The sequence below is a fragment of the Erinaceus europaeus genome, chromosome 1, assembly GCF_950295315.1.
Source record: "Erinaceus europaeus chromosome 1, mEriEur2.1, whole genome shotgun sequence".
Classification (NCBI taxonomy): domain Eukaryota; kingdom Metazoa; phylum Chordata; class Mammalia; order Eulipotyphla; family Erinaceidae; genus Erinaceus; species Erinaceus europaeus.
The window spans coordinates 48,624,616-48,651,109 of NC_080162.1; the positions used below are offsets into that span (position 1 = coordinate 48,624,616).

General features: G+C 42.6%; 1 protein-coding gene across 12 annotated transcripts in view; it reads left to right on the forward strand.

The window, feature by feature from the left end:
- Positions 1-26,494, forward strand: part of STAU1 (staufen double-stranded RNA binding protein 1) — a 100,052-nt gene that overhangs the window by 70,260 nt on the left and 3,298 nt on the right. For 10 of the 12 annotated variants that reach the window (XM_060185699.1, XM_016194930.2, XM_060185724.1 and 7 more), the window contains 7 exons: positions 4,067-4,165; positions 16,507-16,737; positions 19,833-19,970; positions 21,654-21,800; positions 24,866-24,941; positions 25,160-25,479; positions 25,899-26,021. In XM_060185699.1, coding sequence (XP_060041682.1) covers positions 4,067-4,165; positions 16,507-16,737; positions 19,833-19,970; positions 21,654-21,800; positions 24,866-24,941; positions 25,160-25,479; positions 25,899-26,021 — 1,134 coding nt within the window. The remainder of the gene's footprint in view (positions 1-4,066; positions 4,166-16,506; positions 16,738-19,832; positions 19,971-21,653; positions 21,801-24,865; positions 24,942-25,159; positions 25,480-25,898; positions 26,022-26,494) is intronic. The other 2 variants (XM_016194931.2, XM_016194932.2) reach the window with 2 other exon arrangements.

The following is a 26,494-nucleotide window of genomic DNA, read 5'->3' on the forward strand; positions in this document are numbered from 1 at the left end:
GCATTTTATTTTTAAATTAAAGAATGATTCTGAAACTTGCCACATGAAAGTAATCAATGTTTCTACTACAAAGGCAGATATAGTTAGTTCCTTGATCAAAGGCATTGTGCTAGGCCCTGGATGAAAATAGCAGTTCTATTATAGTTGAGTGGAACTGATATACCAATATTGATTGGTGTTTTTAGAAAGTGCAGTACATGCTAGGATGACAAAGTAACAGGTACTTTGAAGGTATAAAATGTTTCCTTTGGATCAAAGTAAAGATGGTGTTTTCAGAGTTACACTCTGAGGAAATGTCTCTTAAACTGAGATTAAAGATTTTTGAAAGAGCAGGGGAAAATATTTCAACAGAGGATGTGATTGTGCAAAGACCCTGAGTTGGGAACATCTTCATATGTATGGGGGTGGGGGGAAAAGGAGACCAAGACCAAAACACCAAAGCTTCTTTCAGCTTGGTAGAGGCCAGGCTCACACTTTGATCATGCACATGGCGAAGTAGCAGACTATCCAAGTGAGCTATTTTGCTGACCACATACTTGCACTGAGGTATAACAAGTATATATACTAAAAGATAACTTGTATTTATTGAGTTATTAGGAGCAGGAAATTTTGAGGATATGCTTAATAGAGAAAAACAGGAGATTAAAGTCTGTTAGTAGGTCAGTGATCAGTGAAATGTGTACATCTATCTAGGGCATACCAGATTGTGGTAGATTTCGTTTCATGGCCATGAAAGGAAGCCTAAAATCTATAGAGTGGGGGAAACGAAGATCTGGAGCATTCCTCTGTGTGTGTATTTGTGGTATTGTATCTGCTTTCTGTTTTATTGGGGGGGATAGTAGTTTACAGTACTAGTGTTGAAACATGGTTACATTTCTCATCTCACCATGATAGGCGCCCGCACAACACTCTCACCCTAACTTAGGTCCATCATGTACTAGGACCCTAAAGGTGCTGACGTGTCTCTCCCTCACTCCTATGTTTGTTTGTTTATATAAAACCGTCTCTCGTGTGTGTGTGTGTGTGTGTGTGGGGGGGGGGGGGGTGTCACCAGGACCTTGCTGGGGCCTCACATGTATGCAATTTCACTGCCCCAGCATACTCTTTTTCTTTCTTTCTTCTAGATAGAGTGGGAAACACAGACATCATAGCCCTGCTCCACTGCTCAGGAAGCTTCTCCTTTACTTGGTGCTTCTCTGTGGTGGCCAGACCCTTATGCATGGTATAGTGTATACTCTATTGCCATACATCACAATTTTTACCTTGGAAGTTGTTTTATTTATGTATTTTTTAGGGAGTAGTGGCAGAAGGTAGGATTAAGGGGAAAATTGCTGTTTGGAGACTTTTTAATGCTATTTTGGTAAAGTAAATACTTTTGTTTTCATTTTCACTGGGACAGGTATATATTTAGGTAGTATTAAAACTAAAATTAGAGGTTTAGGAGGTGGCACCATGGATAAGACCTAGGCCCCTCAAGCACGAGGCCCCGTGTTCAATCCTCTGCATTGCAAGTGCCAGAGTGATCCTCTGCTTCCTTTCTTCCCCCCATAAGTATATATTTAAAAAACCCCTAAATTTGGACATCTTAATCTTCATTAACATTCAGTATCAATTAAGCCCAGTTTTTTTTAAAGATTTAAAATATTTATTTATTTCCTTTTTGTTGCCCTTGTTTTTATTGCTATTGTAGTTATTGTTGTTGATGTTGTCGTTGTTGAATAGGACAGAGAGAAATGGAGAGAGGAGGGGAAGACAGAGGGGGAGAGACAGACACCTGCAGATCTGCTTCACCGCCTGTGAAGCGACTCCCTGTAGGTGGGGAGCCTGGGGGCTTGAACCGGGATCCTTAGGCCGGTCCTTGCGCTTTGCGCCATGTTCACTTAACCGCTGAGCTACCACCGCCCGACTCCCCAGCTTTTTTTTTTTTTTTTTAAACCTCTTTTCCTTTCTTCTTGAATACTTAGTTGGATCAAGACAGAAAAATTAAGAAGGAAGGGGAGATAGGAATGGCGATAGACACCTACATGAGAATCTTGAGTTCGACCCTCTAGCCCCCACATGGAAGCACTATGTGGAAAGGGGAAGCTTCCTGAGTAGTGAAGCTATGCTGTGGTGTCTCCTCTCTTCTCTTCTTTCTGTCTCTCCTCTATTTGTCTCTGTCCTATCCAACAACAATGACATCAACAACAAGAATAACTACAAAAATAAAACAAGGGCAACAAAAGGGAATAAATAAATATTTTTTATTTTTTTTTATTTTTTTAATCCCTAAGATCCCGCAAAGGTGTGTAGCTTACAAGGGTTTACGAAATGCCTCCACCTCAAGTCTCAGCTTGTTATCTGACAGCCCATTCCCTGATCCACAGAGGAAATAGTAGGAAGTGTCAAAGGACCTGACAAGATCTCCCTGCTGTGCACAGTAGGGTCTGCAGGGCTGGCAAGTGCAAGGCCTCAGGCTGGTCTGGGCTTTTTCCCAACAGCTGCCTATTGACACTTCTGTTCATGGTCATGTCTCTTACTGGCCCAGGCAGACCCCAAGTCCAAAGACTTGTTCCCCTCCTCTCCTTCCACTACCTCTCACCTGGATCAACCCCATTCAGTGTCTGGGCAAGCATCTTAGCCCTCCCATCCCAATCACTACTTACTATTCTCAACTCAGTTCCCATCCTTGGGGACGACATCAACAACAACAATGATGACATCAACAACAGCAACAATGATAACTACAACAACAATGAAAAACAAGGGCAATAAAAAGGGAAAATAAATAAATTAAAAAAACAAACAAACGGTAACCTCCCCTTTACCTCTAGCCCATGCCTTTGGTGACCTCTTGTCTACTTTCTGTGTCTGCATTTACTTGTTTTAAATAACTCATACTAAGTGAATATTTGTTAAACTTCATTTATTATGTACTCAGAGCTCATGTTAAAGTATATTTTAGTATCTAATTCCTTTGTTTATTTTTACTCAGCTTTAACTTTGGTGTTTTGGGGACAGGTGACAGGGTTTGAATCTGAGACTCTGGAGCTTCAGAAATAAACCATAACCTTTGTGCTACTTCTCCCCCTCCATTTAAAAATTGAACAGCATTCTATTGTATTCCATCTTTTGTTTATCCATTCAGTTGTTAATGGGTGTTGGGGTTGGATTTACCTTCTAGTAGTGAATCAAGGTGATAAGAACATTGGTGTAGAAGTAACTGTTGATTTCCTATTTCAATTCTTTGGGGTAGGTTGTAGGAGATAGTATAATTTTAGCAGTGCTCTGGACTGGCCAAATGGTTTGTTTATGCACATCAGTGCTACAGTCTCTTTCATTGTTTCTCTGCCTTTCTGACTTTATCTATCTATCTACCTATCTGTCTGTCTGTCTGTCTGTCTGTCTGTCTATCTATCTATCTATCTATCTACCCACCTATTAATTTATTTTTCTAAGAGCACAGCTTATCCCTGGTGCAGGGGATTGAACCTGAGACCATAGAGCCTCAGGCATGAGAGTGTTTTCATAGCCATTATGCTATTTCCTAAACTCAATTTGGTGCTTTAAATGTTTTCTTGTTATTGCTTGGATACTGGTGATTTTAATAAGAGTTACTGTGGGGCCAGGTGGTGGCCTGGTCTGTAACCGGGCACATTACTGTGCAAGGACCGAGGTGCAAGCCCATGGTCACCACCTTTGGGGAGCTTCCGTGAGCAGGGAAGCAGTGCTGTGGGTGTCTTTTTTTCTCTTCCTCTCTGTCCCTTACCCTCTCAGTTTCTTTCCGTGTCTCTTTTTCAATGTTTATTTAATTTAAATTTATTTTTAGTGTTCCTATTTATTTGTTAATGAGAAAGGTATGAGGAGGGGGGGCGGGAGGGAGGGAGGGAGGGAGAGAGAGAGAGAGAGAACACGAGTCATCACTCTGGCACACGTACTTCTCAGGATCAAACTCTAGAGCTCATGCTTGAGAGTCCAGCGCTTCTATCCACTGTACCACCATTGCAACTTCTCTCTGTCTTATCTCCACACTCCCCACCCGAAACAAAACAGAGAGTTAATGTGTAAATACTTACTCCTCCTTTAGATGAATGGAAGAGAATCCGAAGAAGAAAATCTTAATAAATCTGAAATAAGTCAAGTGTTCGAGATTGCACTTAAACGAAACTTGCCTGTGAATTTCGAGGTAAGCCTATTTTACATGAATAACTCTATTATAAAACTTTGTTGACATTCATTAAATTCCTTTTTCCTAGATAATATTGTAACCTCAATATTTAAGGTTTTATCCTTGCCTCTAACAGAATAATATGTCACTTCTTTTAGGAGTCTATCCCACCCATTTAGTGATGCTTCCTGACAGCGATTTCATTCAGATACAAGTATCACAGCACCAAAACTTCCCCTGTTGCCACGCCATTCCCTTGTGGTGCTGGGAGTCAAACCTGGTTGCATGCATGGAAGGCCAGTTCCTACCCAGTGGATTTTTTCTCTGACCCTTGGGACCCTTGAATTTACAGACAGCCATTGACCACTGGGCATTTCAGGGGTCCTCCTCAAATGGTCTGACGGATGTTGCATTTATTCTCCTAGAGAGAAGCATCACTGTTTTAATAAGATGCTCAAGGATCTCTTACCCTGCAGATTAAGTGGTTCTTAAAAGTCTTGAGCTGGAGGCTGCGTGGTAGCGCAGCGGGTTAAATGCACAGGGCACGAAGTGCAAAGACCGGAATAAGGATCCTGGTTCCAGCCTCTGGTTCTCCACCTGCAGGGTGGTCTTTTCACAGGCAATGCAGCAGGTCTGCAGGTGTCTCTTTCTCTCTCTCTCTCCCCCCTCTGTATTCCCCCCTCCTCTCTTGATTTCTCTGTCCTATTCAACAATAACAATAAACAACAAGGGAAACAAAAGGGACAAAATAGCCTCCAGGAGCAGTGGATTCATAGTGTAGGTACCGAGTTCCAGTGATAACCCTGGAGAAGAAAAAAAAAAATCTCAAGTTATTTCTTTTTCCCTGTTGTTTTAATCAAAACACCATTTAATTCTGACTTTGAGTAATTCTGGGAACTCCAGGCTTCAGACATAAAAAAAAAGTATTGTTTAATCCTCTGTACTGTATCTCCCCAGCGTTGTCGGTAATTATTAAAAGAAATAGTTTACTTTTATGTACATGATCTACGTTCAAGCCTGCCCCCACCACACTGGAGAAAGCTTCAGTGCTGTGGTCTTTTTCATGCTCTCTGCCTCTTTGTGCTTATATAAAAAGAAAAGCAAATCTCCTTTGTAGGAGCCTGGTGGTGGTGCACCCATGTTTGAGCTCCTGCTCCCACCTGCAATGTGGGCTCTTCACGTGGTGAAGCAGGTCTGCAGGGTTTTCTCCCTCTCTGTCACCCCTCCCTCCTCAGTTTCTTTCTGTTCTGTCAAATAAAATAGAAAAGAAGGGAAAAAAAAAAGACCACCAAGATTGGTGAACTTGTGTTGTTGGCACTGAACCCCAGCAATAATCTTGAAGTCGATAAAAAAATAAAAATAGTAACAAAACTTTGTTTTGGAGGCTTTTTGTCTAAAAATAGTACTTAACAGTTGTCAAAATGGAAAATAAGGTACGTTTAGTGTTTCCTTCAGAGACTGGTAACTAGAGGAGTGTGGGTAGAGTTTTAAAAAGCCTTCCACATTAATCTAATAAACAATAAAAATTTTAGATTTCCATCTTTGTTTATGCAAAGTTCTATTTTAATATACAGTGTTGAGTTTATAGCAGGTTGGATGGTGGCACGGTGGATTAAACTTAGGATCTTTTTTTTTTTTTTTTTTCTTTTTCCTGCCTCCAGGGTTGTTGCTGGGGCTCAGTGCCAACAACACAAGTTCACTACGAATCCACTGCTCCCGGAGGCTTCCCCCCCCATTTTGTTGCCCTAGTTATTTATCGTTGTGTTATTATTGTTATTGCTGTCATTGTTGTTGGATAGGACAGTGAGAAATCAAGAGAGGAGGGGAAGTCAGAGGGGGAGAGAAATATAGACACCTGCAGACCTGCTTCACTACTTGTGAAGCCACCCCCCTGCAGGTGGGGGACAGGGGATCGAACTGGGATCCTTAAGCCTGTCCTTGTACTTTGTGCCATGTGCACTTAACCCACTGCACTACTGCCCAGCCCCGACAGGATCTTCTACATGAGGTCCTGACCTCAAGCTTCCTCTCCCCACTCCCCTACCCCCATCCCCACCCCAACCCCCACCCCCACCCCCACTGCATATGCCAGAGTGATGTTCTGGTTTTCTGCTGCCCCTTTCTCAGAGATAAACAAATAAATCTTTTCAATAAACATTTCCAGTCTGTAAAGATATTTTGGGGAAAAGCAGCGTGCTGGGCTTTTTGCACCTGTGTGGTTCTGCCATACCTGGCAGAATTTTCTTGTGCTCATTCACTCATGCATCCACCCACCACTCACTCACTCACTCACTCACTCACTCACTCTCTCTCTCTCCCTCCATCCCTCCACCCCTCTTTCCTTTTTAGGATTTAATGTAGAAACACAGAGAGAGACATCACAGCAACTGCTATGTGTTCTGTGTCTTAACTGTTTGGGTATCTTTACATAGAAGAAATTGGGGGCTGGGAGGTCAGCGGTAGCACAGGAGGTCAAGCAAACATGGTGCAAAGTGCCAGGACCTGCATAAGGATCCTGGTTCAAACCCCTGGGTTTCCTGCATTGGGGTTGCTTCACAGGTGGTGAAGCAGGTCTGCAGGTGTCTTGTCTTTCCCCGTCTCTGTCTTCCCCTCTTCTCTCCATTTCTCTCTGTCCTATCTAACCACAGCATCTATAGCAACAGTAATAGCCTCAACAGTGATAAAAACAACACAGGCAACAAAAAGGAAAATAAATAAAATATAAAGACAAATGTTTTAGGAATGCTTTCTGGGTTTTTTTATTTGTTTGTTTGTTTTCCACAAGAGCACAGCTCTGCTCTGGCGTATGGTGGTGTGGGGAATTGAATTTGCGACTTAGGAGCCTCGGGCTTGACAACTTGTGAAGTTTTCCCCCCTGCAGGTAGGAACTGGAGGGCTTGAACCCAAGTCCTTGTGCATTGTAACATGTGCACTCAACCAGTTGTGCCACCACCCGGGCCCAGGTTTTTTTTTGTTGTTGTTGTTGTTGTTTTTAATTGCAACCAGGGTTATTGCTAAGGCTTGGTGCTGACACTTCCAATCCACTCCACCTTGCAGCCATTTTTTCCTTATTTTTATTTCTAATTTTATTAGGTAGGTCATTCAAAAACTTTTAAATTTAGAGTGATCTCCCCCCCCCCATTTCTTCCCTTGTCAGTGAGGTTGAATCTTCAGATATGTTTCTGATTTCAAAATATAGAATTTTTTTCTATTGGATGGTTAATTCCTTCTGATTTAAATTTTTTGTATTGTGTTAAATAATATAATTTCATTTTTACTTTTAAAATCTTATTTATTTATTTATAAATGAGAAAGATAGGTGGAAAGAGAAAGAACCAGACATCACTCTGGTGCATGTGCTGCCAGGGATTGAGCTCGGAACCTCATGCTTGAGAGTCCAGTGCTTTATCCACTGTGCCACCTCCCAGACCACTAGTTTCATGTTTACACATGTGACTGTTCAGATTTCCCAACGCCATCTCTTGCATTAGCTTTCCTTTCTCCATTGTATGGTCTTGGCTCCTTTGCCATAGGTTAGAATTTCAAATATGTGTGGCCTTATTTCTGTGCTCTATGTTCTATTGGCCTTACTTTGTTCTGGTACCATACTTTAAAAAAAAATTATCTTTATTTATTGAATAAAAAGAACCAGAAATTGAGAGGGTAGGGGGAGACAGACTGACACCTGCAACACTGCTTCCCCACTGGCAACACTTTCCTCCTACAGGTGGGGACCAGGGGCTTGAACCAAACCCTTGCACATTGTAACATATGCACTTTACCAGTTGTGCTACCACCCGGCCCCCAGAGTTGAAACTTTTAAAAATTGTTGAGAGGGCAGGGGTAGATAGCATAATGGTTATGCAAAGAGATTCTCATGCCTGAGGCTCCAAAGTCCCAGGTTCAATCCCCTGCATCATCATAAGCCAGAGCTGAGCAGTGCTCTGGTTAAAAAAAAAAATGTTGAGAAAGAAGAACAGAAAGGGAAACTAAAAGCAGGATCTGACTAAATCTGGAGTAGGGCACCAAAGTAAAAACCCTAGGATGAGGATGAGGGTGAGGGTGGACATTCGGCTTCCTGGGGGTGGAATAGGACACAGTCTTTTGGTGGTGGGAATATTGTTTATGTACACTCCTATTAGTTTCTAGTCATAAAAAAATACTTTTTCTTATTTGTTATTGGATAGTCAGAGAGAAATTGAGAGGTAAGGAAGAGATAGCGAGAGACAGGGAGACACCTGCAGCCCTACTTTACTAGTGGTAAAGCTCCCCCCCAACCCCCCGCAGGTGGGGACAGGTGGGTGGTTTGAACCCGTGTCCTTATGCACTATACTATGTGTGCTTAACCAGGTGTTGCACAACTTGGCCCCTGCAGGTGGGGAGCTGGGGGCTCAAACCAGGATCTTTACACGGGGTCCTTTACCTGCTGTACTACCACCCGACTCCCCCTAATTTTTTTTTTTGTAAATTGCCACCAGGCTTATCTCTGGGTCTCTGTGCCTGCATGATAAATTCACCATTCCTGAGAGACTGTGTGTGTGTGTGTGTGTGTATTAGACAGACAAATTGATTGAGAAGGAGGAAATAGAAAGACACAGCATAACATTACTTCACTATTCACAGGCACACCTGGTTAAGCGCACACATTACAGTGCACAAGGACCCAGGTTCAAGTTCCTGGTCCCCACCTGCAGGGGGAAGCTTCACGAGTGGTAAAGTAGGGCTGCAGGTGTCTCTCTGTCTCTCTTGCTATCTCTTCCTTACCTCTCAATTTCTCTCTGACTCTATCCAATAACAAATAAGAAAAAGTATTTCTGCCTCTCAATTTCTCTCTGTCTCTATCCAATAAATAAAATATTTTTAAAAAAGAAGAAAAGAGAAGGAAAGCTTGATTGCAGACAGAGAAAGTTTAATTATGAAGGAAATCTAAAGGGCATCCCCAAAGGGTGGGTCATCTTCTAGGGCTTTAGAAAATCAGGAGGGGTATATGGTGTGGTGATCTATTTAATCATGATACAGATATGTGAGGAGGCTCAGGGTCATTTTGGATTCTCTTCTGGGCGAAAGTGGTTTTGATGGCCCATTTGCTCCTTCTTGGAGCCTGGAGTGTTTAGGCAGTGGTGGCCAACTGTCTCCTTCCCGCCTTCCATGGTTTCCAGGATTTCTCCCCAGTGTAGGTGATATCTGTTCTTCTCACAGGTGTGTCTATTTGAAACTGTCCCTGTTTCAGTTCCATACAGAATTTAGAGTTCTTGGTTCAATTTCCTTGAAGAATGCCTTTGAGATTTTGATAGGGATTGAACTGACTACAAGGGATGCATTGAAAACAGCGCAATAATAGTAAGGATCTCAATACTTTAGGTAAGGTGGCCGTGATGACAATGTTCAATCCTCAAGTTCATGAACAAGGCTTATCCTTCCATTTCATCCCTCTTTCTATTTCTTTTAACAGTGTCCTGCAGTTTTCTTTGTAAAAACCTTTCACCTCCTTTGCTAGATACACTACAAGGTGTTTTTATCCCTTGGGGGTGCAATTGTTAAGTGGAAGGCTTCATTGGTTTTCCTTTCCTTCAGCTCATTGTATGTAGCAGTGCAATAGATTTCCATGTATTCATTTTGTATCTTCAAATTTTACTGGGTTTCATTGTTTCTAGTTATATTTTTGTGGAGTTTCGGGGTTTCCTACAGTATCCTTTATTAATTGCCTCCAGTAGCTAGGACTTGGTGCTGACACTATGAATCTGCCACTCCTGGTGGCCATTTTTTCTCACCCCCCCCCCATTTTATTCTGTGGAATAGAGAAATTAAGAGGGAAAGGGGAGTTAGAGAAAGATAGATACCTGCAGACCTGCTTCACCGCTTGTGAATTGTCCCCGCTGTAGCTGGGGTGCAGGTGGCTCGAACCTTGGTCCTTGTGTGGGCTTTTGTGCATAGTACTCCGTACACGTAACCCTACCCAGTCCCCTCCTACAGTATACTTTATATCGCTTGTAAGTGGCAGTAGTTTCAGTTCTATTCCAGTTCGGGTTCCCTTCATGTCTTGCCTGATTTCTCTGGCATTGGCTTTTAGGTCTATTTTGAACAGTGGTGGTGAGTGTGGACATCCTTCTCTTATCTAGATCTTAAGGGGAAAGCTTTACTTTTTTTCCACTGTGGATTTGTAATCTTTATTAAGAGTTTTTATTATAAATGAACACATGGGCCAGAGGGATGATCCCTGGGATTTCACTGCCCTGGATGACTTTTTTCAGAGAGACAGAGAGCATGAAGAAACCACAGCACAGAAGCTCCTTTCAGTGTAGTAGGGATTAATGTCACGCACTGAGCAAAGCAGGTGGTCACTGTCCATGTGATCTGTTTTGCCAGCCCTAGATATTAAATCTTTTCAGATGCATTTTCAGTATCTATTCATTCGTAGGACCATGGAGTTTTCTTTCTTTTCGTTGATGTATGTAGCACCGTGTCATTTGCATATGTTGACTCATCCCTGCGTCCTGGGTACATCCTACATTGTCATGGTTTTCTAGTTTCTTGATGTGTTGCTAGATTTGATTTGTCAATATTTTGTTTAGGGCTTTTGCCTCATTTTTTTCTTTTTATTATTATTATTTTTAATTATCTATCTTTATTTATTGGATAGAGACAGCCAGAAATTGAGAGAGTAGGGGGAGGTAGAGAGGGAGAGAGAAAGGCACCTGCAGCCCTGCTTCACCACTCACAAAGCTTTTCCATTGCAGATGGGGACCAAGGGCTCAAACCTGGGTCCTTGTACCTTGTGAAAAATGCGCTCAACCAGGTGCACCACCACTCACCCCTTTGCATTAATTTTCATCAGAGATATCAGTGTTTTAAAAAATATTTTTTGGGAGTCGGGCTGTAGCGCTGTGGGTTAAGCGCAGGTGACGCGAAGCACAAGGACCGGCATAAGGATCCCGGTTCGAACCCCGGCTCCCCACCTGCAGGGGAGTCGCTTCACAGGCGGTGAAGCAGGTCTGCAGGTGTCTATCTTTCTCTCCTCCTCTCTGTCTTCCCCTCCTCTCTCCATTTCTCTCTGTCCTATCCAACAACGACAACAACAATAATAACTACAACAGTAAAACAACAAGGGCAACAAAAGAATAAATAAATAAAATAAAAATTAAAAAAATATATATATATTTTGTACTATCCTTTTTCTGCTGTGGGGATAAGCATGATAATACCCTCATATTGTATGTGGGAATCTCCCTACCACCTTCAATTTTTGGAACTATGTTGAGCTAAAAGGGTGCTAATTTTTCTTTGAATATTTTTCATCATTCATTAGTATAGCCATATGGAAGAAACATTTATTTATTAAAGAGAGAGAGATAATGAATCAGATTATCACTCTGGCACATGTAATGACAGAGATAAAACTCAGGACTCCATGCCTACAACCAATGTTTTATCCATTGTGCCACCTCCAAGGTGGTTTTTAGGAATACTTGATTAAATCATTTTAATTTTCTGTACTTATGATTGCCCTGTTAAGACTTTTCTTCCTGTTTCAATCTTGGAAGATTGTATGACTCTTAAGAATATATCTGGGGGCTGGGTGGTGGCGCACCTGGTTGGGCGCATGTATTACAGAGTGCAAGGACCCAGGTTCGAGCCCCCGGTCTCCATCCACCTGCTGGGGGAAAGCTTCAGGAGTACTGAAGCTGGGCTGTGGGTGTCTCTCTGTCTCTCTCCCTCTCTGTCTCCCCCTTCCCTCTCAATTTCTGACTGTCTTTATCCAACAAATAAAATGAAGATAAAAAAAAAAAAGAATATATCCATTTCTCCTAGGTTGTCCAGTATCCTCTGTAAGTTTCTTTATGTATCTGTTAAGCTCATTTTATGTGCTCTCTCATTTTAAAACACTTTTTCAGAGGGAGAGGGGTGGGTTAGGGTGGTGTGGTAGTGGCTGGTCTCTGTGTTGCCATAAATAGTGTCTTGAGATCCCCTACTATTACTGTGTTGTTTAATGCATTCCTGGTGGTCTTTTAGTAATTGTTTTGTATGTATGGATGTACCTATGTTGGGTGCATATATATTTGATGGTTCTATCTTTTTGAGGAATTGATCTTTCCATCATTATATAATATCTATTTCTGTCCATTAATACCTTTTTTGGTTGCAGGTCTGTTTGATAAGATGAGAATAAGAGTTTACCCTTTCTCTATACTATTTATTTGGAACACCTTGCTCCATCCTTTCACTCTTTATATCTGATGTGAGTTTATTGTATGTTGATGGATCCTGAATTTTCAGCCATGCTGTCATTCTGTGTCATTTATTTTACTTTGGATAGAGATAGAAATTGAGAGAGAAGTAGGAGATGGGGAGAAAAAGAGAGATACTTGGCAGTACTGCTTCACTTGTGAAACTTCTTCCTGTGAGTGGTGGCTTGCATCTGGCTCAGTGCACACTGTAACGTTGCTAAGCTGTGTGGTGCAGCCCACCTCCTCCTGAGGAGCTCAGACCAGTCACATAGGACGCTTTAATGCTGTTTTAGCCACCATGCCACCTCAGGCCAAGGATTGTCTTTTTCCTAACTTCCCAGACCTAATGCCTAGGACTTTCACTGCCTAAGCAGACAAGAAGGATGAAAGGTGTTTACTTATGCTAATGGAAGAATAAGTGTTTTTTATTATCCTGGGTTTAAGTGATTATGTGTCACAGGAGAGATCTTTTCTAAAAGTTGTAGAGGTATAATTTTTCCCCATCTACTTTTCAACAACCCATTCCTTCTCCTCTTTGCTTCTTACCATCTTGGTGGACTTACAAAGTGAATAATTTTTTAAATTTGTTTACTTAGTTTTTTAAATGAAATTCTTTTTAATTATTTTTAAATCTTTATTTATTGTGTAGAGACAGCCAGAAATTGAGAGGGTAGGAGGAGATAGAGAAGCAGAGGGGGGCGGGGGGAGAGGGAGAGAGAGAGAGAGAGAGAGACAGAGACCCACAGCACTACTTCACCACTCGTAATGCTTTCCTTCTGCAGGTGGGGACCAGGAGCTTGAACCCAGGTCCTTGCACATTGCAACATGTGCCCTCACCCGGGGGCACCGCCTCCCAGCCCCGTTTGTTTACTTATTTTTAGGATAGAGACAGAAATTAAGAGGGAAGGGTTAGGGTCGACTTGAACCTAAGGCCTTGAGCATTGTAACATGTACTCAACCAAAGTTTGATTGCCTAGTGATGTACTCTCCAACCCACCCAAGCCCCTCGCCCTCCCTTTTTTTTAATACCGGAGCACTGCTCTATTCTGTTTTATGATGGTGCAGGGGACTGAACTTGGGACTTAGGAGCATCAGACATGAGAGTCTCTTTTCATGACCATTATGCTATCTCCCTTGCCCTTATAGTTATAGTTTTGACTTTGGTTTTACAAGTTCTTTTTTTTTTTAAAAAAAGATTTTATTTATTAATGAGAAAGATTGGAGGAGAGAGACACACACAGAGAGAGAGAGAGAGAGAGAGACAGACAGAACCAGACATCACTCTGGTACATGTGATGCCAGGGAATTGAACCTGGAACCTCATGCTTGAGAGTCCAGTGCTTTGTCCACTGCTATTTTCTGGACCACTTACAGTTAATTCTTACGTCCTAAGATGAGCGCCCCCCATTTACTCTCGAGAGGGTAGGAGACACAGGGGAGAGTGACGAGAGCAGCGCTCCACCACTCAGGAAGCTTTCCCTTTGCAGGTGTTCCCACCAGAACCTAAATAAGTAACTGCACACTGGGCACTAACCCAGGGCCTTGGGATATGCATACTACTAGTGTGCTACCTCGAAACACTGCTCCACCATCTGGAGTTCTGCTTGTTTTCCCTTTGGGACATGCACTTTACCTGTTGAGCTACCTTCTGGGCCTCAGTAACAGGTCCTAAAAAAAAAAAAAAAAAAAAAACAAGCCCGTTTCACGTCCAGGTAGTGGCACAGGTTAAATTCACACTTTACAATGTGCAAGGACCCAGGTTTGATCCACCTGTAGGGTGGAGGACACTTCACAAGTGAAGAAGTAGGTCTGCAGGTGTCAGTCTTTCTCCCTTCTCCCTGCATCTCTTAAATTTCTTTCCGTCTTACCAAATAAGAAAAAAATGGCCCCCAGGAACAGTGGATTCGTAGTGCAGGCACCAAGCCCCAGCAATAACCCTGGAGGCAAATAAAATAGACAAAAAGAATCTCAACAAAACCAAAAAGCATTTTTTTTGTTTTGCCAAAAGTCAAGTAACCATATATGTGGAGATGTATTTCTGTATTCTGTTCTATAGATGTTTAGTCCTTCAACATTCTATGACATGATCATAACTTTATAGAAAGTCTTAAAGTCTTGGGAGTCGGGCGGTGGCACAAAGTCCAAGGACCAGCGTAAGGATCCCGGTTCGAGCCCCAGGCTCCCCACCTGCAGGGGAGTCGCTTCACAGGCGGTGAAGCAGGTCTGCAGGTGTCTATCTTTCTCTCCCCTTCTGTCTTCCCCTCCTCTCTCCATTTCTCTCTGTCTTATCATCCAACAACAACCATAATTACAACAATAAAACAACAAGGGCAACAAAGGGGAATAAATAAATAAATAATTTTTTTAAAAAAGTCTTGGAATCTCATAAAGCCTTCTGATTTTGTCTTCTCTGTGGTGGGTTGTGCTTATGCATATTTTACTATTCTGCCATTCCTGCTGGACTTTTATTTATTTTATTTTATTTTATTTTATTTTATTTTATCAGAGTTCTGTTCAACCAGGGATTGGACCTAAGACTTCTCAGCTTCACATATGACCATTATATTTTCTCCCTTTTCCTTGTCCCACCCTTTTAAAAAGAACTTTCATGTAGAGAATTGACAGAAAGACAGCACAGTAATGTTTCCATCATTACTAGAGCTTCGCCACTGCCACACACGGTATCCCTGTGTTCTTAACATGGCTCAGCACCAAGTCCTCAACATGGCAGTGTGTGCATTGTGCTGGCTGAACTGTCTTTGAGGCCCGGGCCCATTGTTCTTTTCAAGGGTCTTGGTTGAATTCAGTTTTTATTCCCCTTTTGTGCAATTATGTGACCATTCAACTAAACAGGCCTCTGCCCATACTCAGTTTCAGTGTTTTTCATCGCATTTTTTGCGGGGGGGGGGGGGGTTCAGTCACCAGTAAAATATAGTAGTCTGTACATGTGTAACATTTCTCAGTTTCCACATAACAATTCAACCTCCTCTAGGTCCTCCTCTGCCATCATGTCCCAGGATCTGAAGCTCCTACCACCCCAGTCTTTTACTTTGGTGCAGTACAGCAGCTTCAGCCCAAGTTGTGTTTTGTTTAATATGTAAAACACTAAATGATTCTAAAAGTCACAACTACTCAGATACACTCTGAAGTGTCATCTTGCCCTCTTCCTTCCAGTCCCTCCTGTCCACTATAAGGAAGGGATTACATTGGTTTTTCTTATTTCTTTCCTTCCTTCTCTTTTAAAAAAAATTTTTTTTTGTATTTTTACAAAAATAAGCACATGACTTTATTTCATTATAAGTTTTTAAAAAATATTTATTCCCTTTTGTTGCCCTTGTTTTATTGTTGTAGTTATTGTCATCGTTGGATAGGATAGAGAGAAATAGAGAAGAGGGAAGAAAGGGGGAGAGAAGGACAGACACCTGCAGACCTCCTTCACCGCTTGTGAAGCGACTCCCCTGCAGGTGGGGAGCCAGGGCTCAAACTGGGATCTCTGCGCAGGTCCTTGCGTGGGTCCTTACGCTTTGTGCCACCTGCACTTAACCCGCTGCGCTACAGCCAACTCCCTCTTAAGTTTTTAAAATTTTTTTCTTTTTATATTTGCATAGCATCTAGTGTTTGATAAACTCAAGTTTGGCTGGAGGCACAGAGAAAGCAATTAAAAACAGATTCTTTGTGCTGCATTTATTCCTGGGCTACTATGGGCCAGTTTACTTTTTGCTATTGGCTGGTTGCAATACAGACTCCTAGTTACTGAACAAACTTGGGAAAGTCTGTAGCCTTGCAGGAGGTGAACTCTTTTGATGGGGAGGGGTCGATAAATAGCACAACTAGGCAGTGGCCCAGTGGATAAGGTGCTACCTTTAAACATGAGTTCAGTCTCCAGCACCTCTATGCCAGTGTGGTGATTTTAAGTGTTTTGCCATCCGTGTCTTACTGTTTTGGGCTTAGAAGACCTAGAAATTTTAACTAAAGTTTGAATAATAAAAAAGGGGAAACAGAAAGCATTCTTGTTTATTCTGTGTTCTTCGATTGACACTTAACTCCCTTCATTCAGTGCTCTTTTGCCTGTGTGTCGTGAAGTGATGTGCTAACAAGTGTGCCCTATAACTTGTCTGTCACGCTTTCACTCAGTCTTTCCCTCTAAAACAGGTCGCCCGGGAAAGTGGCCCACCCCACATGAAAAGTTTTCTGACCAGGGTGTCAGTTGGGGAGTTTGTGGGGGAAGGTGAAGGAAAGAGCAAGAAGATTTCAAAGAAGAATGCTGCCATTGCTGTGCTCGAAGAGCTGAAGAAGCTGCCACCCCTGCCTACAGCTGAGCGAGTGAAGCCCAGAATCAAAAAGAAAACCAAATCCATAGTCAGGGTAAGAAGCTTTCTGAATGAAGAGAGCATCTTTTCACAGTCCACGGACTGGGAGTAGAGAGGGCCGAGTGATGCCTCTAGAGGAAGAGGCGGCCAGTATCTTAGCATGCCATCTGCCAATCACCTGGCCTTAGTACTGAAGAATCCCAGAGTTCTGCAGAGATGCAGTGTGCTTGCTCAGCTCTCTGCACCACCCCCTGCCCCATTAGCAAAGATAAGGCACTCGAGCTGGCAGCAGGGGGCGCACCTGCACGCGAGAGCAAGCACTCACAGAAGCTGCAGGCACCCACATGCGAGAATGTGCCTGCTGGGTAGGGGAGATAGCATAATGGTTATGGAAGCACACGAATGCCAGAGGCTCTGAGCTTCCAGGTTCAGTCCCCCAACCCCCTCCACCACAAGCCAAAGCTCAGCAGGAGGGGAACAGAAGTGCCTTCTGCATCTCAGTGATGACTGTGCTCACTGAACATAGAGTTACATACATGATGGCAGCTGTCCAGGGCCAGGGGTAGCAGGACTGCATGTTTCACTCTATACAGCCCCCTTCCCAGGGCTTTTGTGGGGACTGTGTACCTGGTGATTGCACCAGAAGTGGAGGATTCTATCATTTTTTTCTTTTTGCTTCTCTCCTACACTTCTTCCAAATAGAGGAAAGGGAGAGAGAGAGAACAGAGATGCAATGTGCTTGTTGCCATATGCCTCAGGAAATAGAACCCAGAGCCTAACATACAGTAAGGTATATGCTCTACTCACTGAACTATCTCCTGCTGCTGCTTTAAATTATTTACTTAAAGCCTCAGGATTTCTGGTGAGTGCAGCCCCCCTGCTTCTGGGCTGAAGTTTTCATTGTTTTCAGTTCTTTTAGAAACAAAGAAAGGGGGGAGTCGGGCAGTAACGCAGCGGGTTAAGTGCAGGTGGCGCCAAGTGCAAGGACCAGCTCCCCACCTACAGGGGAGTCGTTTCACAGGCGGTGAAGCAGGTCTGCAGGTGTCTATCTTTCTCTCCCCCTCTCTGTCTTCCCCTCCTCTCTCCATTTCTCTCTGTCCTACCCAACAACAACAACATCAATAATAACTACAGCAATAAAAAACAAGGGCAACAAAAGGGAATAAATAAAAAAAAATTCAAAAAGTGACGAAAAATAAAATAATTAAAAAAAAAAAAAGAAACAAAAAAAGGTCCCCACCTGCATGGGAGTTGCTTCACAGGTGGTGAAGCAGGTCTGCAGGTGTCTTTCTCTACCCCTTACTGTCTTCCCTTCCTCTCTCCATTTATCTTTGTCCTATCCAACAAGGGCAACAAAAGGGGGGTGGGGAATGGCCTCTAGGAGCAGTGGATTCGTGGTACAGGCACTGAACCCCAGCAATAACCCCACAGAACTGTTCCACTATTCATAGAACTCTGTCCAGTGCCATGGACCTTCTCCATGTGCCCGGGTACTACCATGTCTTGCTGGGCCTTGAACATTTTAATGATTTTTTAATTTCTTATAGTTCCTTTTTGAATTTTTGGGTGAATAATATTACTGCCCTTTCTGTTCTCCCTTACTGTAAAAAGACCATTTATGAATCCTAGAACCTGTTTTTTTATGACTGTTAGTATAAATTCATGTTATATCAAAATCTAACTTTTCTGCAGAAAACTATACAGATGATAGCATAATTTTGCACTTCCCTTTTTCTTAAAAGAATGACCTTTTTATTTATTTACTAAATTTCTTTTTTATATATATTTAAAACATTCGATTACTAGGTAGATACAGAGAAATTGAAGTGGAAGGGGTATTAGAGAGGGAAAGAGAGACACCTGCAGCCCTGCTTCACCAGTCATGAAGCTTTCTACCTAAAGGTAGGGACCGGGGTCTTGAACCTGGGTCCTTGCACATGGCAGCATGTGCATTCAACTATGTGTGCCCCTGCAGTCTCCTTTTCATCTTAATAGATCTGAAGAAACTCCTAAATGTAGCCTCTAGGTAGTAACAGATTCTTAGGTTCTTTGCATAGGCATCTATCTAGCTAGAGGTGGAGGGGCAAAAAGAGAAAAAAAAAATTGTGTGTGTATAAGTGTTTAGGTTGTTGGACAAATTAAGACGTATGTTTTTGTTTTTCTATGAAAATGCATCATGAATTTTCTGACAATTATACATACATGATATATATACACACACACAAACATACATATATACATATATATATGTGTGTATATATATATATACACACATATATATATGTATATATGAAACTTGGGAACCCAGTTTTGGGAAATCGTAGGAATAGTGTTATTTTCCCAAAGTCTTCATTTATTGTCATGCTTGAAATTGAGGATAGTCTTTTGAAGTGGGCATTACAGTGATACTTGCCTATTCATAATGAGATATAAAAACTATATTTTGGGGGTTGGGTGGTGGTGCGCTGGATTAAGCACACATAATATGAAGCGTGAGGACCTGCACAAGGACCAGCTGAAGGATCCCAGTTCAGGCCCCTGGCTCCCCACCTGCAGTAGGGTCACTTCACAAGCCATGAAGCAGGTCTGCAGATGTCTATCTTTGTCTGTCTGTCTATCTGTCTATCTATCATCTGTCTGTCTTATCTATCATCTACCTATCTACCTCCCCTCCCCTCTCAGTTTCTCTGTCCTATTGAATTAAAAAAAAAAAAAAAAAAAAACAACCGCCAGAAACAGTGGATTTTTAGTCCCAGCACCAAGCCCTGACTAAACTAGAGGAAGATTTTTTTAAAAAAATTTATTTTAATCAGAGATACAGAGAGAAAGAAAAGTAGCACTTCTTAGCTCTGGCATGTGGTACTGATGATTGTACCTGGAACCTTGGTGCCTTAAGGCATGAATGTCTTTTTGCATAACCATATGCTATCTCCTCAGCCTTCATAATGAAATAGTGTCGACCTGGCTAAGAAGTCCTTAAAAAAAATCTCATAGCAAGCAGAAACACCTTTAATTGAAAAAAATTTTTTTTAAAGATCTGAGCCCTTAGGTCGCATAAAGGTAATTTCTTGTCTTAATTTCTGAATTAACAAGACCCTTTCTGTGACTTACACCATGTGTTGTTTCTACATTAATTGTCCCTCATTACAGAACAGCCCAGAGTATGGCCAGGGGATGAATCCGATTAGCAGATTGGCCCAGATCCAGCAGGCGAAAAAGGAAAAAGAACCAGAGTACATGCTTCTCACAGAGCGAGGCCTCCCACGCCGCAGGGAGTTTGTTATGCAGGTGGGTCAGAATGGGTTATGGGTGGCCCCTCTCAAACCCCATCTGACTCAAGATGAACCTCTTTTGAGACAAGATGCCCCCCTGAGGAGACCAAGTCCAGCATGTTGGGTACTGCTGTCCAATCAGGTAGGAGCTTGGATATGCTATTTCAGTTTAAAGGAATGCTGGGTGTTACATTGTGGGTGACATCATCCATTACTATGTCATCTTGAAGGTTTATATCCTTTTCAGAAGATAAACTGCTTCACCTAATTCTGCCTTAGAATGCAGAGTCTATGATGGACTCCTCTTTAGATTATAATGACATTTCACCTAACACAATGATTCATTTTGTACTTAACTGGTTACATGCATGGGCAGCTTGTGATTTGAATTTAATATTTTTGGTGACAAACAGAAGGCTAAACTTTTGTGTAGCAGTGTACAACCTATAGACTGTGATCACTGTTGAGTGTTTCACCTACCCAGCTAGAAGGCAAGAGAAGGAATGATTCTTCAACTCTGTAAGAGGCAGTGGGAGGGGTCAGGATGTTGTGCAGTGTATGAAGTGTTGGACTCAAAGGCATGAGGTTCCAAGTGCAAACACTGCTGTTCCACGTGCCAGAATAATGCTCCTGTCTGTGCCCCTCCCCCCAATAAACCTTTGTGGGGTGGGGTGTGTGGCGAGGAAGCTATTGCAGCTTACCAAAGGGCTGGTGCTTAAGATCAGATGGCTGGTATATCTTCACAGCCAGAGTACAATTTCCTTCAGCTTTGTGACATCTGTTTTAGCTTTTGGTCTGCAATCAAGGCCAGTTTGGAAGAGATTATGAACTGTGGTGTGTGCTGGAATATGGTTAGCAGCCAGCTGTAGAAGGTTGAGTGTGTGTGGTGAGGGTGATTTCAAAAAAATCTCTGTATAGGGAGTCGGGCTGTAGCGCAGCGGGTTAAGTGCAGGTGGCGCAAAGCACAAGGACCGGCATAAGGATCCCGGTTCGAACCCCGGCTCCCCACCTGCAGGGGAGTCGCTTCACAGGCGGTGAAGCAGGTCTGCAGGTGTCTTTCTCTCCTCCTCTCTGTATTCCCCTCCTCTCTCCATTTCTCTCTGTCCTATCCAACGACAACAACAATAATAACTACAACAATAAAACAACAAGGGCAACAAAAGGGAATAAATAAGTAAAATAAATATTTTTTAAAAATCTCTGTATAAATAACAAACTTGGGGGCGGCGGTGACTCACCCAGTAAACACACACATATTACCAAGTGTTCGGACCTGAGTTTGAGCCCCCATTCATCACCTGCAGGGGAAGGCTTCACAAGGTGTCTGTCTTCCTCTTCACCCTGTCCTTTCTCAGTTTCTTTGTATGCTAGCTAATAAAAATTAGAAAGTTGTTTTGGTTTGTTTTCATTTGTTAATGGGGAGATGGGGCATAGCACTACTCTGGCATGTGCAGTACTGGAGATTGGACTAAGACCTGCTTACTTACTCATTTATTTATTTATTTATTTATTTGAGATATGAGGAGGTGGAAGAGAAGGGGGGGGCTGCTGAGGAGGAAGGAGAGAGGGGGAACAGTAAGACCAGATCTTCATTCACATGCTACTTCAGTGTTCTGTTGCTGAGCCATGTCTCCAGTTGCCTCATGACCAGGTTTTACTTCGTAGGTTTAAGGACTGATCTGAGTCTTTCTCTATGCAGGTGAAAGTTGGAAATCATACTGCAGAAGGATCAGGCACAAATAAGAAGGTGGCCAAGCGTAATGCAGCTGAGAATATGCTGGAGATCCTTGGTTTCAAAGTTCCACAAGCTCAGCCCACCAAACCAGCCCTCAAATCAGAGGAGAAGGTGACTGCTTGGGGCTCTGTGTCCTAGCTCTCTCATGATCTTCTCACCTCATCCTAGGGAACTCTGGCACCTCCAGGCCAGGCTTCAGGGCAAGGCTTCATCCTTGCCGAGCAGCACTGTCCACTTGCACCCTTACGGAGTGGTCATGTCCATACTTCCAAGCCTGGCTCTGGGTTAAGTCACTCTGCAGTATCTGCCTGGGGTGCTTTGCTGGAGGGAAGCTTATTCTCCATTTGTAACTGGGCTTGAAAGTAATGAGTGTGAGTCTATCCTGTGTAAAGATTTATTAGCTTTAGGCCTTCGTTAATTCCTGGGTTGCAGACACAGTGTGTTTTAGAGTGAGGACCAAATCCATGTTGAATCTGAGTTTCTTACCCTATTTCCCCCTCCCCCGAATTAAACACTAGGTAAAGATAACCCCATATTTAAAATTTGTTTTTACCAAGATTATTAAGAAGTACTCTCAATAAAAGCTTTGACTGATCTTGTCAGTCCTATGAGGATAAACTTGAAAACACCAGGACAAAGCCAGCAAACAGCTCACTTGCATACAGCACTGCTTTGTCGTGTGTGCGACTCAGGTTTCAGCCCGGCCCCTGCCACATTGAAGGAAGCTTCCATGCTGTGGTCTCATTCACTCTCTCCCTGTTTCTCTTCCTCTCTGTCTCTATCTAAAGTAAATTAAAAATGTATTTAAAAATGAAAAGACCAGGACTGATACATTCACCTCTGTCAGTCAAAGCAGCAGTGAGAAATGGCAATATTGTGGCAATGTCATTAATAATCGGTACCTGTACTCAGGATAATCTGCAGTTTTCTAACTTGGCTTTTTCATAATAGAAGCCTGTGTTTGACAGTTTTTTTTTCCTCACTGCTTTGGCTGACTTTTTTTTTTTACAGAGAGAGAGAACACACACAGCACTGAAGCTTTCTACCATGTGGTGGGGACCAGGCTTGAACCTGGGATATGCCCATGACAAAGCAAGTGCAGTGTAGGTGAGCAATTTCGCCATCCAATTTCTCTAGTGACATTTTACTCTGAGTTTATTTTCTTTGGAATCTTCACCTTATTTATTATTTTTTTTAATAAAATTTTTAAAATATTTTATTTATTCCCTTTTGTTGCCCTTGTTGTTTTATTGTTGTAGTTATTGTTGTTGTCGTTGTTGGTTAGGACAGAGAGAAATGGACAGAGGAGGGGAAGACAGAGAGGGGGAGGGAAAGATAGACACCTGCAGACCTGCTTCACAGTCAGTGAAGCGACTCCCCTGCAGGTGGGGAGCCGGGGTTCGAACCGGGATCCTTATGCCGGTCCTTGTGCTTTGCGCCACCTGCACTTAACCCGCTGCGCTACAGCCCGACTCCCTTCACCTTATTTTTTAATTGGATATTAGCTCCACAAAATCTCTGATCACTTCTTTCTAGGCCTCTAGGATGAGGTTAACAAGCAGAAAGGATGAAGCTAAGAACACCAAAGATTCATCTTTTTTTTTTTTTTCCTGTAACAAAAACATCCAAAATTTTACTTAAAAAAAAAAAAAAAGCAACAAAACCTGTTGGTGGTGGGAACTGAATCTGTGCCCTGTATAAGTACCACGGGTTAACCGATTGCACTACTGGAGCTCATGAATCTATGTCCTTTGGGACCTCAGGCATGCAAGTTGGTGCCCCAAAAGGCTGAGCTATCTCCAGGCAGGAGTGATACGTGTCAAACCTTATCGCAGCTGAAGGGCTAGCAGTGGCAGGTTGCTATTGCTCTGGAAAGCTTAAAGTCTCTAATAAGTGTATTACCTGCAGCAAAAAGCAATAATTTGGGGGCAAGGGAAGGGCAATAAGGAAAAACATTTTTACAAGGGTGGTTGTTTTTGTTTTTTACCTTGTCATTGTCACTCAGTAAGTCTGCACCACAACACATCCTTTAGTGAAACTTCAAGCTTTCCCCTCTTTACTTACACGTAACATGCCAGCATTGGTGCACTGGATTCTGTAATTTTTAAAATCAATATAAACCATGGCTGAAACATTATGGGAAAATGTCCATGCTTACACAAGGCTGATTATTTCATTTTCCCCAGGAGGAGGAGGGGCTGTGGTCTTTTAACATTTATATCTAGCCCCTACCAGTCCCTAAGAACCATCAATATCCTCCTGTACTGACTGCTCACATCCTCTTCCCGGGCATGGAACTAGTTACAATTTCCCACATCCCTAGAAAGGAAGCCAGCATCAGCCAGGCCCACCTTCTCCCTTATAATTGTTGGCCCCTCTGGGTCGGACTGAAGGGCACTGCTCTGTATAGGCCAAGTGCAAGGGGGTCAGTTCGTCATGTTCTTGTTACTCATGCCGTGAGTGAGGCTCTTCTTGAGGTATTCTTCTGCGAATACCGACAGGTTCTAGTTGTCTGCAAAGAGGAGGATGCATGTGGTCTGGGGGAGTCTTTTCAAGTATACACTTCAAGGGGAAAATCAGGCTAGTTTGGCAGCCCATCTTCCTTGTCAACTTCATGATGAATTCCTTGAGCTCTCTGGTTACGACATATATAGCTTTGAGTGGCCACCTTGGGCTCACTGGAAAAAGCAGAAGTTGCAAAGTGAGTATAGGGAGAGAAGAGACTGTCTCATTTCTGAAGGTGCAGATATGTGTCACATAGACGCACGGCTTTATAGCTGCTAAACATAGGCAACTGCTGAGCCTTTGGATTGTGCCTTGTGCTTGAGAGTCTAGTGCCTTAGCCACTGCACCACCTCCTGGACCACCCAAAAACGTTTTTTAAAAGCTTCTTTCTGCACTTCGGTAGGCTTCTGGGTAAAATTTGTTACCTCTTCCGTTTTAGGAGGGCAGAGCAGTCATCCCTTGTGAGATACTCTTTGTGGACTAGAGTGCAGTTGTTAATGCTTCAACAACTGGGGATCAGGCTGGGCAGGGCTTTTCTGCTGACTAGCTTTTCTGTTTCACACATTTTAAAACCAAAGATCAACAGTGATTTGGAATTTTTGCTTTAGGAAGCAGCTTTAGGAAGTTTCAGTAGGTTGATTTATTCTCATGACCTTTTCCTTCTTTTTAAGACACCACTAAAGAAATCAGGTGATGGAAGAAAAGTAACCTTTTTTGAACCTGGCTCTGGGGATGAAAATGGAACTAGTAAGTACAGTGCTAACATCTTGATCTGAATGCAATTTTGAGGTTTTCATGGTTAAAACAGGCCAGCAGCTGTGGCGTCCTATTGAGCAGGGTTCAGTTTTGCGTTGTTCCTGCTCCGCTGTGTGTGTGCGAGGACGGAGGCCAGTGAAGGGTTTTTTAAGGTCTTTCCAGGCAAAGCCCGGGGACTTGTAATGATCTGATCTCTTGTTCCTCCCTAGGCAATAAAGAGGATGAGTTTAGGATGCCTTATCTTAGTCATCAGCAGCTGCCGGCTGGAATTCTTCCCATGGTGCCTGAGGTCGCTCAGGCAGTAGGAGTCAGTCAAGGACATCACACCAAAGAGTTTACCAGGGCAGCTCCAAATCCTGCCAAGGCCACGGTAACTGCCATGATAGCCCGTGAATTGTTGTATGGGGGCACCTCGCCCACAGCTGAGACCATTTTAAAGAGTAACATCTCTTCAGGCCACGTACCCCATGGACCTCTCACAAGACCCTCTGAGCAACTGGACTATCTTTCCAGAGTCCAAGGATTCCAGGTAATCTTTAGGCCCATGTTCTGTGTCACCAAAATAGTTATCTTTGAGTTTCTTTCAGAATATGAGCTTTACACCTTTTTTTTAATCAGGATTTTTGTCTAGGGGAACAGGTGGGAGAGGTTGGCAGTAGGGTGGTGCTGAGAGAGATGTCTGGAATGTACCTCAAGCCAATATTAAATATCCAAACCAAACAACTTCTAATTTATTGGTAACTATAAATTTAGACATCAGAGAAGATTCACTGTCCTAGTTTTCTGTCCTCCCTGTGACCCCTTTCAGCAGCAGGCTCCTCTGACACATCCACGTTGACTCACTTTACTATGCCAAGGAAAAATGTCATCTATATTGGGCCAGAGGTTCATGCAATGCTGGGCTCTACACAGTTACTACCTTTGCCTCAATTTTCTTTACCCCTTTAGGTTGAATACAAAGACTTCCCCAAAAACAACAAGAACGAATTTGTATCTCTTATCAATTGCTCCTCTCAGCCACCTCTGATCAGCCATGGTATTGGAAAGGATATGGAGTCTTGCCATGATATGGTATGTTGGCCCCCCCCATACAGTAGACCTGATTTGTTTGTTCCTTGAGTCAGAAAGTAAAAAAGGAATATTCCATAGACTTTTGAGAATAGTTGAATGCTCTAGATATTTCCTTTTTTTGAACTTGTTTTCTAACTTATTATATTAATTCTCATTCTGATACTGAATATCATAAGCTTTCTCATGTAACCAAAACAAAGGAGTTGATTAATTTTCAGACTGTAGCATGGTTACCTTATGGAATATACTATATTAAGTTAATGTCTCTAAACACAATGTATTCCTGGCAAAGGACTATGGTGCACTATTTTAAAAATAAAGCAAAATACATGTAGAGCTTATATTCAATACAGTTTAAAAATGTTAGAAGAGAGGGTGTATTATAGTGTAATGAGACTCTTATACCTAAGGTTCCAAAGTCCAGAGCTTAGCAGTGCTCTGGTTTTAAAAAAAAAAGGGGGGGGGTGCACCTT